At 41.4% G+C, this 17,816-nt stretch overlaps 2 protein-coding genes across 8 annotated transcripts in view; one reads left to right on the top strand and one right to left on the bottom strand.

Annotated features, from left to right (window-relative positions):
• nlgn2a (neuroligin 2a) overlaps nucleotides 1–1,469 on the top strand; it is a 100,111-nt gene extending 98,642 nt beyond the window's left edge. For all 7 annotated transcript variants that reach the window (XM_053415638.1, XM_053415637.1, XM_053415641.1 and 4 more), the window contains one exon: nucleotides 529–1,469. In XM_053415638.1, coding sequence (XP_053271613.1) covers nucleotides 529–1,366 — 838 coding nt within the window. In that variant the 3' untranslated portion in view covers nucleotides 1,367–1,469. The remainder of the gene's footprint in view (nucleotides 1–528) is intronic.
• Nucleotides 1,470–5,362: 3,893 nt separating this feature from the next.
• LOC128429818 (up-regulator of cell proliferation) lies at nucleotides 5,363–15,983 on the bottom strand. The gene is made up of 4 exons (XM_053415636.1): nucleotides 15,824–15,983; nucleotides 15,006–15,049; nucleotides 14,817–14,874; nucleotides 5,363–11,473 (listed from the first exon to the last, which is right to left on the bottom strand). Exons 2-4 carry the CDS (start codon nucleotides 15,009–15,011, stop codon nucleotides 6,789–6,791), a joined length of 4,749 nt encoding a protein of 1,582 aa, XP_053271611.1. The 5' UTR covers nucleotides 15,012–15,049; nucleotides 15,824–15,983; the 3' UTR covers nucleotides 5,363–6,788.
• Between the last annotated feature and the right edge of the window lie 1,833 nt (nucleotides 15,984–17,816).

The following is a 17,816-nucleotide window of genomic DNA, read 5'->3' as shown; positions in this document are numbered from 1 at the left end:
TTCATAGATCATGTGTTTTTGTTTACAACACATCAACATAGTTTCAGCTTTTATCTACAAAAGCTCAGAAATCTCTCAGTAGTTTAAAGGTGACATCTTTGTCTGCGTCTTCTACGCACCTCTTTTATTTTTTCAGTTTTGCAATCGAAAAGTCAATCGAAAAGTCATCAACTTGTAGCTTTCGGTGAATCCCTTCTGAGAATTTCCTGCTGTTTTATCACAGAAATTCTTTCTTTTTTATTTGGGGGCTGGGAAACTGGGGAAAATCCTCTGTGGGCACGGCTGAGAGAGGACGGAAAGATGACAGCCTCTCACTCGGACATTTGCGTTCTCAAATACAGAGTCCGGAGTTCAGTGCATGTCTGAAAGCAGATTCTGATGGGGGGGCTGATTTCTCTAGTCGAGTCGTTAAAAGTTTAAATCGGACAGTCTTGTTTAAATCTACACAGTGAAGAAATCCTTCAACCAGATTGATTAAGATCTTGACTTGAAATCTATAACTGCGATTCTGCCTTTGTCGTCCACTAGGGATCCCAACCTGCCAGTCCCGCAGGACACCAAGTTCATTCACACCAAGCCCAACCGCTTTGAGGAGGTCATCTGGACCAAGTTCAACTCAAAGGACAAGCAATACCTCCACATAGGCTTAAAACCTCGTGTTAGAGACAACTACAGGGCCAACAAGGTGGCCTTCTGGCTGGAGTTAGTTCCCCACCTCCACAGTCTACATGAGGTGCTCTTCCCCACCACTACCCGCTCACCGGCAGGCCCTCGCCAGGGCAATAACGGACCCTGGTCCAGGACACCGGGCCCTCGCACCACCACCCGTCACCCATACCCTACATTCCCCTCTGAAATGGAGCCCGAGGGGTCTGAGCGTCCACACCAGGACCTCTTCCCTGGAGACATGAGGGACTATTCCACTGAGCTTAGCGTGACAGTCGCCGTGGGTGCATCGCTCCTCTTCCTCAACATCTTGGCCTTCGCCGCCCTTTACTACAAGCGCGACAAGCGACACGAGATGCGGCGCCACCGGCTGTCCCCCCAGCGGGGCGGCCCGGCCAATGACCTCGCCCACAGTCAGGAGGAGGAGATCATGTCCCTACAGATGAAGCACTCGGAGCACGACTCGCACCACGACATGGAGCCTCTCCGGCCCCACGACATCCTGCGACCCGCCTGCCCGCCCGACTACACGCTGGCACTACGCCGCGCCCCGGATGACGTGCCACTGATGACGCCCAACACCATCACCATGATCCCCAGCACCATCACCAGCATGCAGCCTCTTCATGCCTTCAACACCTTCCCCTCCACGGGCCACAACAACACCCTGCCCCACCCCCACTCCACAACCAGGGTATAGTAGGGACTGCCCTGACACAGCACCACCGGAGGACCAGGAAGACTGGCTGTGCTACTGATCCAGGAGGGAGGCCTCTACATGTGGGCCTCTCTGCTCTCTTATGCTCTTACTCCTCATGCGCTGTCAAACTTAGCAGCTCCCTCCACTGGCGCCGCGGGGAGAAGCAACTGAACTGCACGGCAGCAGACGGCCAGTTGGGGGCGCTTTTACAGATACTGTTTTCAAAGAAAGTTGGCTGTTTCCAGACTGAAGCCCTCTGACATTTGTCAAAGGGGACATGTGCTTTTACTTTAGTGTCATCTCTTTTTTTCTCTCACTGGTGTATTACGTGCATATATCGTTCTCTTTTTCTACATCTGTGTCTTATCCCTGCTTTTGTTCCTCTCATTCAACATGCGATTCTCTCTTCCCCCCCTTTGCTCTACTGTACTGAGCTGCAGGAGGGGACATTGAGTGCATACAGTTGGCATAAAGCTATGAAAAGACAGATATCCGATATTTTGTTCTACCAGCATTCTTGGTGCCAAGTATGTACTTCTGTGTTTGCATTCTCATCAAGGGAGGGGAAAAAAAAACTAACCTAAAGAAAATTCTTGACTATTCCCATTTAATGTCAACTAACAGATGCTGTGTGTTCTCATGACAAAGTGCCAAACTGGCCCTCGATTGTGTTTTTATTTTATTTTTATTTTTTTCAATCATTTGTTTAATCGTTGTTTCTTGTGGAACGAATTTTTTCTGAAAATATAGATATAGAGAAATGATATTATATATAGTTATATATAAATGTGTACAAAGGAGAAAGTATATAAAAGGGGTTTTCTCAGCGGGGATCTATGCATGAATTATTTTTAAAGATAACGGCGGGGGATAGGACACTGTATCTGTCAATGCACGTTTCCCAAATCTACTCAAAAATCACACCGGTCCTCTTTGGATATCAGTCTGTTTAACCTCACAGAATGAGAGCATCACAGGAAATCCTGAAGCAAGTCCCAAAAAATAGAAAGAAGAAAATCCACCTCCTCACCTCCCAGCAATCATGTCTTCTTAAAGAAAGAGTCATTCCTGCAAATCTCAGAAGATGTTAGAGTCAAAGCAACAACTGTGAACACATTCTTCCGTTTCCTCCTTTCCTTCATAATCTCATGGAGGGGAATTTCTCTAGACCGGTTGAGCAACGCACCGACAGCCATCCCATCATGCAACTGTAGCTCCTTCCTCTGTCCATCTGCTTTTTTCTTTTCTACTCGAGTTAGCAGATCTGTTGTTGAAGCCGGCGTGATCGACATTATTTTTGTATTTCAGCGAGCGTGAGAAACACAGAGGAGACCGACAGCCCCCCCCCCCCCCCCTGCGCTTTTACATGCACCTTCCTTCTCCTGTCTGCGCCCCTGATTCCAACACATGTATATTCTCTTTAATGTGTGTGTGTGTGCGTTTATGTGTGTGGTATCGGAGCTCCTTCACATTGGCATAGGTGCAACCTAATTAGACAGTGAGGAGATAGAAAGGCAGACAGGCTGGAAGATGATCCCCACAGTAAAAACCTTCGACTCCAGAATGAGCCCCTTCCCGCTGCCTCCCCTCTCTCCCTCCATCGCTTCCTCCCTCCCTCCCCTCCCCCCATCAGGACTCCAGCTCTGTACATCACGACTGACGCTCCACGACCACGTGACCGCCCGCAACTACCCCACTGTGACCACGAAACTCCAAGTAACCTGTCTTCACTGTTTCAGCGCCGCGCCACACTCCATTGTGTTGGCGAACGGGGGGCGAGTTGAGGTTTCGTGAGCTCACCGGTTGTAAATGAGAACTCCTAAGCACACTGAGGGGAACCGGTGAGCCTTCATGGCCGCTGCAGGATGACAACGGGGCTCAGGTCTCCGACACAGGGTAAAAGCAAACCACATGATAACCAATGTTTCTGATTCCTCTCTTTTTTTTGTGGGGGAGGGGGGTAAGGATTTTAAATAATACTGGAAAATGGGTGATTATTACAATATGTTATCTGAACTGATGTGCTGGTACTTGAGCCCACAGGAAACCAACGATAGCCTCCACCCAGTATGAGAGAAGTTAGTCACCAGTGTTGTCTTGTGTTTGTTTGTTTTCTATGATATTACTGCCTAACAGGGTGGTGTGGGAGAGATGTATACAGTGCCCGGTTGCTCTTGTCAAGAGTTTTTGTAAAAGGGAAAAATGTGCACAATGTTCAACACAAGACAACTGCCTCGGGCGTGTCACAGACCGGACAGCGGCGCAAGGCAAGGTGCACGCCGTGGGGATGAGACATTGGGAGGAGATTGGAAACAGACTCTCAGCCTTAAATATATCAGTTAATCAGTATCGGAAGAAGGAAAGGAGAGGAGGAAGGAAGCAAGTGAGGAAGTTCAAAGGCATGGTCATCTTTCTACCCGCAAAGTTTGTCACATCGCTACTCAGTCTGACGGAGGATCTGTGGGATCAGATCCATGTGAACCCTTTTGTACTCGCCCCGGGGGCATTGTGAAGAAAACCTCGTCACAGCACGGCTGCAACAACACGGCTGGAGGTGAAAAACCAGGTGTTCAGTTTGGTACGTTTCAATTTCTTTGTCTATTTTCTAAAGCAACACTCGAGGGCGCTATTTCGGCAGATTCACCACAGGGCTGCCCAGGAAACAGGAAGAAAAAATAAACCAAACCGGGTGGCAGGACAGAGACACACGACATCTGGTGGAGGATCCAAACTGTACATTTTTAAGTGTAAGAATCAAACAGACAAAATATTTGTAAATATTAAGTTTCTTGTTTGTTTTTCTTTTTTCTTTTTGAGTGAATGAATGAAATGCTTATTTTGTGACGACAAAAAGACAACAGGTGCAGTTTGCAAAAAAACTAAAAAGAAAAATTGGTGAGTAGAAGTTGCTTACCCCCAATCACTGTTCATTTAGTCATATTTTCTTTACGCTATCTTATTCTCACATTGCCCATCATGACGTGGGCATTCTGTAGCATCATCAGACACTGTAGCAGATTTCCCCCCCTCCCCACCCACCACATAAAAGATGGCCTGATGCTTTTCGTTAGCATTAGCTGTTTACCAATTAATATTACTATTACTAAATTCGAAACATGTTACTATATTATGTGGTTTGCGATCATCGAAGCCTCAACTCATCCCCCCCCCCATGATTTTGCATCGTTTTATTTCCCCACGACCCACCCACCCCTGATGAATCTGTGCTGCGTGACTGCTGTGACATCCAGAGGCTGAAATACTGAGGGAAGCCAGCTTTGCCTTTTGCCAGCTCACTAATGTAATGGCCAGTGTCACGGTCAGGACTTTTAAAGAAGCGGTCAGTTAAATGTCAGCTCACTTCACATGTAGCAATGTTTACATGTTGCCACTCAATCACTTGTGGGACAGACATGAGGGCTTTGATACCATTAGATGCCTCATATCCTCATCGAGCGACGCCATCACACCTGCCGCCCAGCGTCTCCCTTCCACACACTGTGTTGCGATGTGTTTGTGGAGGTTGTGTTGCTCTTACACTGACGCGATGTAGCAGAAAAGAGTCCCGTGTTCCAATTGGTTGAGGGACAGACGATGATGTTTCATAGTGGATCTGGTCGTATGTATGTGGACACACGCTGGGCCTAAGTAGCTCACTGCGGCCCTGAGGCTCGCCCATCGCCAGAGCTTGTGATGCACGAAAGCACATGGTAAACAATTCACAATGACACAAACACAAACACGTAAATCCTCAGCTTGCCAAGTTGCACCTGTTGTCTTGTTTTTTAAATTCTTTGTTGAATTCAGAAACCCAAGACTTGAGATGAAGAAAATGTTAAATAATGGAGTTTAAGAAAAAAAGATGATTATTAAAAAAAGTACAGTAAAACTATATAAATAAATGAGGTGATGATATTTCTGTTTACTTTAGAAGTTATAATACACTGTATGCTGTGATTCTGATCTGGGAAACATTAAAGACATTCATAGCCAGACTGCTGATTTGGTTTCTTTATTCAGACAGTTATTGGTTATTGAAAAAAACTCCACATATCCATTACATTTCCTTTATTATTATTATACTATGCTATGTAACAAGTTATCATGAAACTGATTATTAACACAACAAGAGAAAAAATATTATTTTTTTCACATTCATTTTAAAAATAGGTATCAAATGCAACAGAATTCACACCAAAACATTATTGTTAAAAGTTCTGCTAGTGCAACACATCAACACAACAAACATCCATTGTTTGGATTATTATTACAATTTGTTCAAAGTTGTAAGAATTGTTTTTACTTCCACAGGTTCTCTTTCCTGTTTGGAAGGGGAGGGTGCTGTGAGGGTGTTCAGCTACAACATTTAACTTCACCACTAGATGTCAATAACTTCTACACACTGAACCCTTTTTTATTTTTTTATTTTCCAGACGACATCAGACCCCAGTGTACAGGTTTTTTTTCAGACATGTGAAAGTGTCATTCTCCTGAAGGAAATCTTAGAGCATTTTCTGTCTGGCTGCAACGGATGTGCTGTCCTAGAGAAATTTCAAACTCTATGTCCTTACATCCTCATTGTTTCTCATTGCTTTTATGAGGGATGTCCTGGATCTAGTTAAGTTATTCTTTTCTCCCTCTGTTTCCAACATGAAACCTTACTGACTTCTTTTGGAACTTCTCATTCTGTTCAGTGCAACCATATGATTAACAACATACTGCAGTCACAGTAATATTAAAGCAAGTCCCAAAAGTCTCATGACAACATTTGACATTAACCAATTAATCGCGATATATTACAAAAAATGTAATTGACATTTTAACAGTATAAATGAAGAATCACTCTTTAACTGTAACAAATCCATATACAATCATTTTTTAAATCGCCATGTTGATGTATTCGATGTTCATATCGAAGGAATATGATTTTATACATCACTACTAAACTAAAAGTCAGTACAGTTACACAGAAGTGTTTCAAATAACATATTAGAGTGAATTAACTTGACTAAACTTAATGGTGTGAATATCAACAACAAAACAATGCACTGCTAACCAAGCAAGCAAATCCCTTAGCCATTAGCATTAACATTGATACATTGATATAAAGCTCTGAAGCACATTGGGAACAATAGACACCATTCTCATAAACTCTGCCTGTTGGTGTTTTATTACGAGAGACAACAAGCTAACATGCTAAACTCAACACAAGCCCCCCGTCCTTCTCAGTCGAGATACTAACAAAAATAAGCTGATTCGTGTTGACACATGGAAACTGCTAATGTAGTCGGGCTGTCCTGAGCTGTTACGTACCAAGGAAATCCATTCTCAGGTCTTTTCAGGAGGAAATCCCAAGAGGAAGTTGCGTCACAACGAAGTGTATTAATCAGTGCACTTCTCTAATCAGACAGCTTGTTGTCTCTCAGTTGATGTTATATGACCCTTTGAGACTCTGTTGTGCCTGCAGACGTGTGATCTTTTTCCAGGCTGTAGGAATATCAGCAGGCTTTAAACCATATTCTTTTGCAAACTCCTCATTGAACTTTGCCATTACATATTTCCAGTAGTCTGATGCCTCATAGCTTCCATCTGGAGGAATTTTCCAATCTGGGTAGATGTCTTTGTATTTTTTGTAAGGGGTCCATTCACCTTTAGTAGCACCACAGCGAAATCGATTGTCACTCACCACTAACGAAGAGCATATGTCGGTGACTAGTTTTTTTGTTTTGTCCCACTTGTATCCATTCAGACCCTCTGGCCTATGCAGTGGAGCTGTATGCTCAGTATGGTTACCACCTCCGGCCACACAGGCCACTCCACAGAAGGGACACTGTTTACCACATCCAATCACTTGTGTGAAAAGCTCATTCTGGGGCTTGACATCAAGATGTTTAAGTGTAATCTGGATGTGTCTTTTTTTAAACTCTTCCTTTAGAGTTTCCTCCATTTTATTCACAAACCCTGTGAACCAGTGAGCAAACTGTTCGTGGTTTGCTTTGTTCAGCATCATTACATCACCAAGTGCATCCTGGGAAATGACCAGTGTATCACCAAGTTCCTGACAGAAGTTGTTAATGAATGTTTTCAAGTCAGCACTTGTTTTCTTTGTGGCCTTGTGGATTGCATCCTTTATGCTGCTGATACTTGAGTCAAGATGCTGATTCACTAGCTTAAACATCTTAGAATCTTTTGATAAGTGTTTCACTGTTTGGTCGAGTATCCACTTCTTTACATAAACCTCATATGATCGAATGTACCTTACGTACTCACTAAAGCTGTGCTTTGAGAGCAAATCCAGTAAAATGTCATACTGGAAGGTATCTCTTGTAATGAACTGTGATTGTTTCCTCATTTCATGAATGATATCAGGACCCAGTTTACTGTAGACAAAGTTTTCCACTGCAGGCTTCAAACATTGTTTGGTGAATTCTTCTGCCTTCTTCTGGCTCTGGTCTCGTTGATTGAACACATCTTTGAAAGTATCACAAAACATTTCTTTGTTTTTGTTCAGACATAAGTGAGGGTCATTCTCCTTTAGGAAATCTTCGTGCATTTTCTTGAAGCGTCTGGCTGCAATGCCACAGATGTGCTGTTTTAGAGAAACTTCAAACTCAATGTCTATGGTTCCATCCTCATGGTTTTGCAGCCTCTCATCAACTATGCGAAGGATCTCCTGGATGTAAGCATCAGAGTAGTTTTTAGTTTTTTTTGCATCTGCTTCAGGTTCTTCTGTTTTCCCTTTTTCCTTCACATACTGAATGCATTCAGCTATGATGTTGTCAGCTATATTCTGTAGCCTGATTGTGGGATCTTGAATGAGATGCCAATCGCTCGCCTTCTTTTTAACTTTTTCAAGCCATCCTCTGGCTTTATATTTGAAAGGCGTTTCCGCACAATCTCGCAGGTTTCTTTGACTCAGCAGTTGACATGCTAGACTCCCTTTTTTTTGTAGATTTTCTAATAGATAGTGGGAGACACTGCCAAAGACATTTGTTGGCTCTTGTTTGGAAAAAGACAGTTTCTTTACTGTTTCTTTCCACATCTTATCAAATTCTTGGCTCAGTTCTTCATCTCTCATCTGGATGTTTTTCTTTCGACATTCATCGATCAGTGCACACACTGCTTCTTCAATTTCTTTTGTGTGATTTTCCTTGATTTTTTGAACTTCTGTCTGTCCCTGTTTGATTTCAGCCGCTGCTGTGAGTTGACTATACACAGAGTTCTGCATGTCTCGTCGAAGACTCTTTGCACTGTTTGTAAAGTCCTGTTTGTATTGTTCTACGAGATGGACATGGCCGTCTTTTTGCTTGAAATAGTTTTTCAGTTTTTCAAGAAGCTCTTCCTCCAATTTCGTCAGCTTTGTGGAGACTTCACTTTTCAAACTAAAGATGAGATCTTTCATGTCAACTATTTTAGATTTGGAAGCAGGTGTTCCTAAATTTGAGATGATTGTTTCTGCATATGTTATCCACTTGTATATGGATTCTTTGAAGTCCCATTCCCACTTGTTGAATTCTGTGCATAGCTTCATGTATGCTTCAGCCACTACACTGTTTCTGAAGCTGAAGATGAAGTTTTCATGCTTCACTGCCTTCCACAGGCTTGACATCCACACTTTAAACTTCAAGATGTCATTAGCAGAGGACTCACAGTTTCCTAGTATCTGTGTGATGTTTTTCTTGAACTGATATACAGCTTCACTGTACCCTGCATTGACTGGTGCCATTGGTGGGTTTCCATTCCAGAGTCCAGGAATGTACCAGCTCCCAGTTTCTGGATTGTACTCCATGACATCAGTGAAGCACTTGTTCTTTTCTTTCTTCTCCATTTTGGCTGCTGCCTGTGTCATCTCGTTTAACTGATCCAAGAGCAGTTTCCTCTCTCTTAGGGTGTTCTCATTGGCTGAAACATCTGACACATTCTGGTGAACAAACTGACATTTAGGCTTTTTGCCCACCTCTTTCATCCTGAGAAACGCATGCACAACTATTTGTAGGATGTCCTTCATTTGTGTGGAATTCTCCATTGCAATATTGATGATGGTGATGTCACTCAGCCCCACAACAAGTGTTGCAAGCTCATTGTCGTGCTCATAGCTATCATCCAGTTGTGCAAGCTCTGCTGACCTTAAGCCCTCAGTGTCAATGATGACCATGAAGTCACAGTCAAGGACTTTTTTGACATCTTCATTGATTCTGATGAGCAACATAAAAGCACCTCGAGTGCATCGGCCACTGCTGACTGCAAACTGCACTCCAAACATGGTGTTAAGAAGAGTGGACTTTCCTGTGCTCTGAACTCCAAGAACCGTGACGACCAGTATCTTGTTCTTTGGAGACACCAGTTCATTGAGCTGGGAGAGAACATCACTCACCCATGTGAGAGGTATGTTGGATGCATCTCCATCTACAAGCTCCAGGGGAAATCCATCAAGCAACAATCCTGCACAGATTTTGGGCAGATGCTTTAGTTGTTTACGTGACTTATCTTGTTCTGGAAGGGAAACTGAAGCTTCATAAATCTGACCCATTTCACGGAAGAAGTGTTCAGTTCCCAGTGAGCTGTTGGAAAGCTCTTTATCAATGACTTTGATGGCCTCTTTGTTCTCTGCATCTTTGCATTTTTCTTTGTACTGCTTCCTGAGACCAGACAGTTTTTCTCGAGACAGGTTATCAAGGTTCATTCGCATCCATTTCAGGAAATAACGTCTCTCTAAGCCTGGGCTTGATATTGCACTGATGAAGCACGTCATGGCATCTGACATGTTTTCAGAGCTCTGTTTATTCCGAAGTTTTTCTTTTTTTTCCTGAAGCCCTGCTTTGTACATTTCTATGTCTTCAGATCCAAGATTTTTTAGTCGAAATTCTTCCTTCTCTAAAATTGTCAACTCCTTCCATATTTCTCCATGCAAGGGAAGCTGAGTGGATTTGTAGTCAGGGATGTTTTGAATTTTTGATGTGATGGCATCTGCATTTCGTTTGGCAGTCTGACACTCTGAACAGTCTTCATCAACCAAGATTCCTAAGTCATGGGCAATGTCAGCCATCTTCTCAAGGCACATCTTCTTCTTTGTGTTCTCAATAACATCGTTGACTTTTTTTCGCAAATCTTTGACAAAGTCAGCATAATTTTTCTGCTTTGTCTTTGTAATGATGTTTGAAGTTAGGCCCAGCTTTGTTGCAACTGTTTTGAGAGCATCCATACTAAAGCATTTGCTTTGTTGGTTACCGACCAAAAACATCTGTGTCTTGTGGTGGAGGTTGGTTAGCAGTTTGCACTCAGGGTCCAAATTGTCAAAGAACACAAACACTGCTGCAGATGTCTGACACAAGAAAGAAAACTGAGTTTCAAATGAAGCAATGTCCCCACGAAGGTTAGCTACAGCTAATGGCTCACTGAAAATATCAATGTTTTCTTTGCCAGAAGGAAGGTACCAAGTTATTTCAGTCAGTCCATTGGATATTCTTCTTTGGGAGTCACCACACTCCATATCATGGTGAACAAAACAATCATTGCTCAAAAGCTTATTGAGAATCTCTGACTTGGACATGGAACATTCCCCCAGTCTCACAAAAGATATCATTGGAATTTCAGAGAGAACAATTCTTTCTTCAGTAAAACCCTTGGATTGTACAAGTGACCGAGGTCTGTACGTTTTAACAATGTCTCTCATGGCCCAAAGCATGAGTTTGCACTGATCTGTGTCACAACCTGGAAGCAGGAGAGGCACAGAAAACTGGCACATGGACATTTTGAGGGCCATTTCCTGTTGCACAAACCCATCAGAACACAAGAAGAGAGCAGTGATTACGTCAAGGGGGTTTACCATGTCACCTGAATCTGTAATGTCACTCAGATTACTGAAGTCAAATTCAATCGTTTCTGTTGCTCCGTCTTTGGATGATTCACGTTCTGATTTTATATTTCTTGCTGTCACATTAACCATCATTAGCTTCTTTAAGAAATACCATGGAAGATCTGAGTGGGACTTGACAGGTTCATCAGTGATGGCCTTCAGGTCAATCTGAAGTACTTCGCTCAGTGTAAGCTTCTTTGTGTAGTGCTGCTTCAAGCCCAGATCCTCCAACAGGGTCTGCAGTTGTGTCTCTGTGGGCATGAAAACAATGATTATTAAACCCATAGTTACCATGGCCAGTGGTATTCAGATCATTCCCATTAGCATAAGGGAGGTTTGGATGATATGTGTTAAATAAGTTAATATGTATATATCTTGGTCTGAATTTTTTTTTACACCCCTTTACTAGACTAAATTATGAGTCGATAATCAAATATCTATAAATGATACATTATTACATTAAAAATAGAGATTGTTAAATTAAATGTTTTGAATCCATCAGTCCATCCATCCGTCCCATTTTTTAGCTTAATTTGTCAATGTGTGACTTCACATTCTTGTGAATGTGATATAATAGTATGGGTAATGGGTCTGGCACAATTCTCTTTGACTTATGGTGAACACTGTGAAGTTCATTATTTATAACCACAAAAAACACGAGATTGCCAGAGCATTGCACAATGATAATTAAAAAAATGTACTTTGGTCCAAGTGCATCATCAAAGTAACATGAGATCTGCAGCTGACTGTGGTAATTGCAAGGCAAACAGACAAATGAGTAACTCGTGTTATGCAGTAAACCACTATAGCAACACTTAGGTGTGCAAGCACAGACTTTTGTTAATAATAGGACAAAGATCAAAACAATTTACGACTGCCCCGGCACATCACAACTTTCAAATATATATTTTTTTTACCTCTAGTCTTGTCATCGGATATAAGCTAACATTAGCCTGACTATTGTCACAGTTACCTGATTTCTGTTGCTAGGTGGGGTAATTGTCTGTAAAGCAGACATATGGCTAGCTCGATGCTCTGCAGTCAACAATAGGCACAGACAGGTTTCTCTATTTGCTGCCCGTTTCTGTGATGTGTTGTGTTGTGTTATGAAATTGATGAAGATGTTTTCTTACTTTGCTTGTGTTTTGTCCACTTGCATGTGTTTTCCTAAGTTGTTGTGTGTTGCGCTTTACGGGCCACCGTAGAATAACCTTGTTAAAATGTATTTAACTTTATCTTAATAGTGGTACTATCGTAATATAATGTGGCATAACTGTACAGTACCTCAATATTAACACAATAATTAATAGAGTTGTCATTTTAGGAAATATGTTTTCATGTCTTTCTTGCAAAGAGTTGAAGTAGATCAATACCAAACACATATCTGTAGACTTGATTGGCTGTAATTGACCTTGAGGGCAGTTGTGAGGCAGTTGGAGTGAATAACGGTTATTAGCTAAAATAATTATCTACAACTTGCTCGAGACAAAAACGTTGCAGAGTGCATTGGTAGAATGCACTTATTGTAAGTCGCTTTCGATAAATGCATCGGCTAAATGATATGTAATGTAATGTAATAGACACTAGGAACATACTGGACTGGATATGGAGGAAACTATTTCAAGTTGTTCAAGCTTATATGGCAGGTTTGCAAGATCATACATTGATAGTTGATTTTAACAGCTTTGCAAATGCAAAATAAACTAATAAAAATGAAATCCTGGCTATAATGGCTGTTTAAGGGAGAGAAGTTAAATAAGCGTATTTAAGCTGTAAGCTGAACCTTTTTACTATCATGATGAAGTAAGAACAATGGTTGAGGGGGGTGGGTGTTTGAACATGCTGAGGTGGCTAAGGTAACCAGCAGAAGGTTTTGAGGTAGATGCGCCTCTTGAAAACACTGAAAAGCATGACTATCAGTCAGTGCAATATTGGGCCATCTAATGACGAGTTTATATTTTGTGAAATGTAACTGCCTTCTATTGGAGCTACACTACCAAATGTCTTGGCTCAGTCAAATGCACTTCAGAAAACTGAGGCCAAGCTGTAAATAGACTGAACAAACAGCCTTATTTGAAGATTTATTCAGTGTAGTCTATTTTGTGTCTGCACAGGACTTTGCCCAGTCAGTCGCACTCACATCAGAGCTAGCTACCTGTGCATCTAGGCTAATATTTCAAGTGGACTGCATTAAAGGACCAAGTGCAGTCATCCCACCACTCGCTTTAATATAGTGATCTTCTATCATGTCGTCAGTAGAAGACCTGAGCAAGCACTGCTGCATCAGCATTTAGCCCTGAACACAGGTTCTTCTTAGAAAAGGACCGTCTGTGGACTGAGGTCCAACTTTATTGAGTAACTGATGGGAACATAACATCAGAGATGGCCAGGTTTGGCATTTAGTGTACATGCTAATGAGGAGCATGTTCCCTCTTTGTCCACTAGTTGTTAGACTACCACAGTGGTTCCCAAACTTTTTCTGTCCTGCCCCACTTTGGAGCTAGAATATTTTTCATGCCCCACCCGCTCCCCTGCCCCAACACAATATGAAAAAATGGGCCAAGTTTAACATGTGTATTTACATAAATTACACATGAACATTAAATTCACATTACTTTCTGGAATTTCTGAAGTACAAATAAAAAACCTTTTTCAAACAAACTTTTGTGACATTTGCTATTTTTTTCAAAGAATAGTGCAATAACTTTGCTTAAATTCAACTTAATTGAAGTACTTTTGGTGACATTTATCACTACATTCCTCAATCAGTCTTTACCTTTTCGAAAATAGAGGGAAAAAAAAATTATAATCACTTTGTTACAATGATGATAAAGCTCAACCAAAAAGAACACATGCATGTGACAGGGGTTTAATGTTTCTATAGTGTCTTCTTAATTTGTTGGGTATCATACTGTTAGCTGCCAGAGTTTTCAGACCTAAAATACACACTGGTGTCTCCTCATGTCCTCCTTCATTCACTCTGAATCCAGGAGCAAGACAGGCTTCATCGTACTTTCTTTTCAACTTGGTTTTTGGAAAACTGTGTCTTGTTTGTCACTGACCGGCTGCTCATGGGAACGAGCTGTGATCTCACTGTGTGTCTCTCTGAGCCAATGAGTGAGGGCGGAGCCCCGGGGCATGTGTGTGTGTGGGCTGTCTGGTGGCACATACATTCACACACACACACACACACACACACACACACACACACAAACGCCTGCTCCTGGTATTAACGTGAGTTCACTGTTAGCGAAAAATTTGCGCGACATGCACAACACTGTATAGAGAGCCGCTGCAGAGCCGGTTTACCGTTCCACTGTTAGAGAGATGCGGACGTCAACACATTAGTTCCGCCTCACATTTCCCCCTCCCGGTCGCGCGCCCCATTAGCCACCCATAACTATAAACCCTGTAGTTTTAGTAGTAGTCATATAGTTTTCAAGAATTTCATGGCTGCCTGTTGTCTTCATAGTAGTGCTCGGCTCTGTTAAAAGCCAACAGTTTTGACAATGGAAATAATAATAACTGCTTTAATCTACTTACAAACTGCACAGTAAATGGTGCCTGTCAATCTGAACAATGCATGAGACTGACCTTTGTTTCTATTACCGCCAAGGTTATGATGAACAGGTGGATCTCCATCGCCAATTCCCTTGATAAATGAAAATAACACATTTGCAAACGTGACGAATCAACTTTTTGTCCCATACACATTAGCTTATAGTGAAGTGTTTACATAGAATTTGTTTTTATCAACACAAAATAATTAGAGTAGCTGTTTACCTCCATTGTGGCTGTATTCTCAATCCTCTCACTTGTTCTTCTCACTGTACAATAGAAGACAATTCTGTGAGGCTTCATTCTTGAGATGGTTACACCATCAGCTCAGTGTTAGTATAGTTTTGTTACATTTTATTTCAGTAAAAACATTACACATAGTTATTTGTTCACAGCATCTTTATTTAACGGACAGTTCATTTTGTGAGTTGGGTGTAGTATTCTGTCTTTTTCTGTTTGACTTTGTAATTATTTGTTTAAAGTTAATTCTGTTGTTTGTGTATCTACTTATACTAAAAGGTTATTTATGTTTATATTTTTGATTCGGTTTCCCCTGTGTCCCTGGAAAAGTCTGTCTGTACAGTATGTGTGTCATTTGTAAAGGAGCTCTGTTAGTTAGGTTGAAAACATAGTTGTCTTATTTTTAAGTTGACCTCTTTAAGTTCAGGCCCTGATTTAGTAATTTATTTTCTATTTTTGTAAATTGTATGGATTTTGTTGTTTGTTATTTCTGCTTGGTCCCTAACAATTCCCCATGTGCTATAAATATCCCAGCCTACAGTCCAACTTGGCGGCAGTATTTGCCAAAATGGTTGGGTGCAGATCACATCAATAATTTACATCAACCAGTCTTTAAAATGACCCCTCTCACATCAAATCAATGATTCTCACAAAAAGAAAAAAAACATAAAAAAAGTAATTTTCATTTATTCCTAACAAAGCTATGTTATCGGTGTAGTTATGCGGGTCCTCCCATCAGGCACATATTAGAAAAATCACTGACTAAACAATATAACGACCAAACTCGGTCATAAGAAACCTACCTTTGAAGGAAATTCACCCATGGCACGACTGCCTTCTTTTGTCCAGGATTTTCTTTTGCAGTTACGCAGGATTTGCAGGTGAAGTATTTCTGTTGATGCTATAGACAAATCAACTCTCTCCACCAGACGAGCCAATGCAATAATGTGCTGCAGAGCACTCCTTTTATGGTCCTCAGCAAGTCACTTTCACTTTCAGTTTGACATGGTCACATGGTTTTCCAGAAGAGAGGGTTTGCAGTAAATTGAATTAGTGCCACACACAGGAAGCTTAGTGCATTGCCTATAGTCCAGGCAAAGTAACTAATTTTGGAGCCAAAAATCGAACTAATTGTAAAATATTTTTTTCCAGCATAGATCATTTCTATGAGGTGTCCAGAGCAACATACTAGAAGTCTAAGAAATCCTAATTGAGGAAATATGTGTAATTCTCATCAATGTGTGCCAATAAGGCCAGGCAACAATACATCCCAATGGGGCTATTTTTTTCCTTTACTCCTATCAAAATGAAACTTTACACAATGACAGTACCCATGAAAAGTAAAACATGTTGTATTACAAGTTACTTTGAAAATGAAGTTAATATGCAAATGAGCTATACACTAATCGAATATGCCCAAAATACACCCAAATAGGCTTCATTTTTTCCTTTACTCCTACCATAATAAAACTTTACATGGTAAAAGTATATATGAAAAGTAACTATATTTGTATTACAAGTTTCTTTTGAAATTTATTTGAATATGCACAAGAGCTCCACACAGATTGAATATGTCCTAATTTGCATAGGTAGAAACACCATTCATATGTATGACTAATACATTGGCCCAATCTTCATCCGATCATCCTACTGCCAATGGGTGATGGCATGGCTGCTTTTAGACTGGCCTCTAACCTGAAAACTGACTGGCTAGGTAGTACCTGCCAGGGGTATAACCCCCGCCGGTATAGTGTTCTGGACACCTCATAGAAATTATCTATGCTGGAAAAATTATTTTACAATTCGTCAGTCGTAAAACGCTACTTTGCGTAGACTACTATTCTAGAAATCAATGGTGAAGCCCATGGAAACAAAATTTACAACATTTATTACATGTTTCCCACACAATCAAAATGAACTTTAAAGTTGTCATGAATGGACTGAGACTGGGACAAACATGAAGATGTGGTGGAATTTGCAGAAAATAAACAAGCTTAGATACAATGTAGAAAAGCTACATGTTGCAGTATCATACAACTCATCTTTACCATCAATACATTTATTATAACCTGGATTCATAGATAAGTTGAATGTCAGCTTTGCTTATGTATGGACATGCAATGAAAAGAGTAAAAAGTCCAACTCTTGTGAGAGCACTTTGATCAAAGACATTGATTGTGAGTGCATGTGAAAGATCATGAATGTAAAGCACTCCCTCTCAGGTAGTCCATGGGGCGTTGGATGGATGGATGGGACTGAAGTTCTCCTGACTGTGTTACCCACGATTCTCTGTGCAACTGATTGTGACAATGCGACTCCAACCGTCGGTTGCTAACCACACTGCCTGTGTGAACATGGCCGTCCTGCTCCAGTTCACCGGGCTCCACCTCCACTTTCTGGCGGGCGCGCTGTCGGTGAGCGCCTCAGGCAAAGTCTGAGCACTTGGATAACTACGAAAGGAAATGTAGTTATACAGCGCGTTTCCTCCACCGAAATCAGGGTGCTGCACGGGCACATGAAAAAACCACTGAGACCAGATATACATTTCAAATCTGAAAGCACAGTTTGCCGTCATTTTCAAGCAAAATGAAAGGGAAGTACAAAAGAGATTTAAAAAAGTAAAGGAGAGCTAGGAGATAAGATGGGTTTCGCTTGACTCAGATTACAGGTGTGCCTCGCTATTTTGGTTTGACCTTATGTGTGCCTGGGGCGGAAAGAGTTTGAAAACCACTGATCTAATCAAATGGGACAGCATGAGTTTGAATGAAGGAAAGTTTCCACTTCAAATAAACAATA

This window comes from Pleuronectes platessa, chromosome 23, assembly GCF_947347685.1.
Source record: "Pleuronectes platessa chromosome 23, fPlePla1.1, whole genome shotgun sequence".
NCBI classification, from domain to species: Eukaryota; Metazoa; Chordata; class Actinopteri; order Pleuronectiformes; family Pleuronectidae; genus Pleuronectes; species Pleuronectes platessa.
This window is presented reverse-complemented; position numbering and strand designations above follow the sequence as displayed.

Excerpts from the sequence above, each read along its gene's own strand:
- LOC128429818 (XM_053415636.1), bottom strand. Across the intron at positions 11,474-14,816 it reads TGGCGGTAATAGAAACAAAG|AGACACAACTGCAGACCCTG; the intron begins GTCAGTCTCATG and ends TCATGCCCACAG.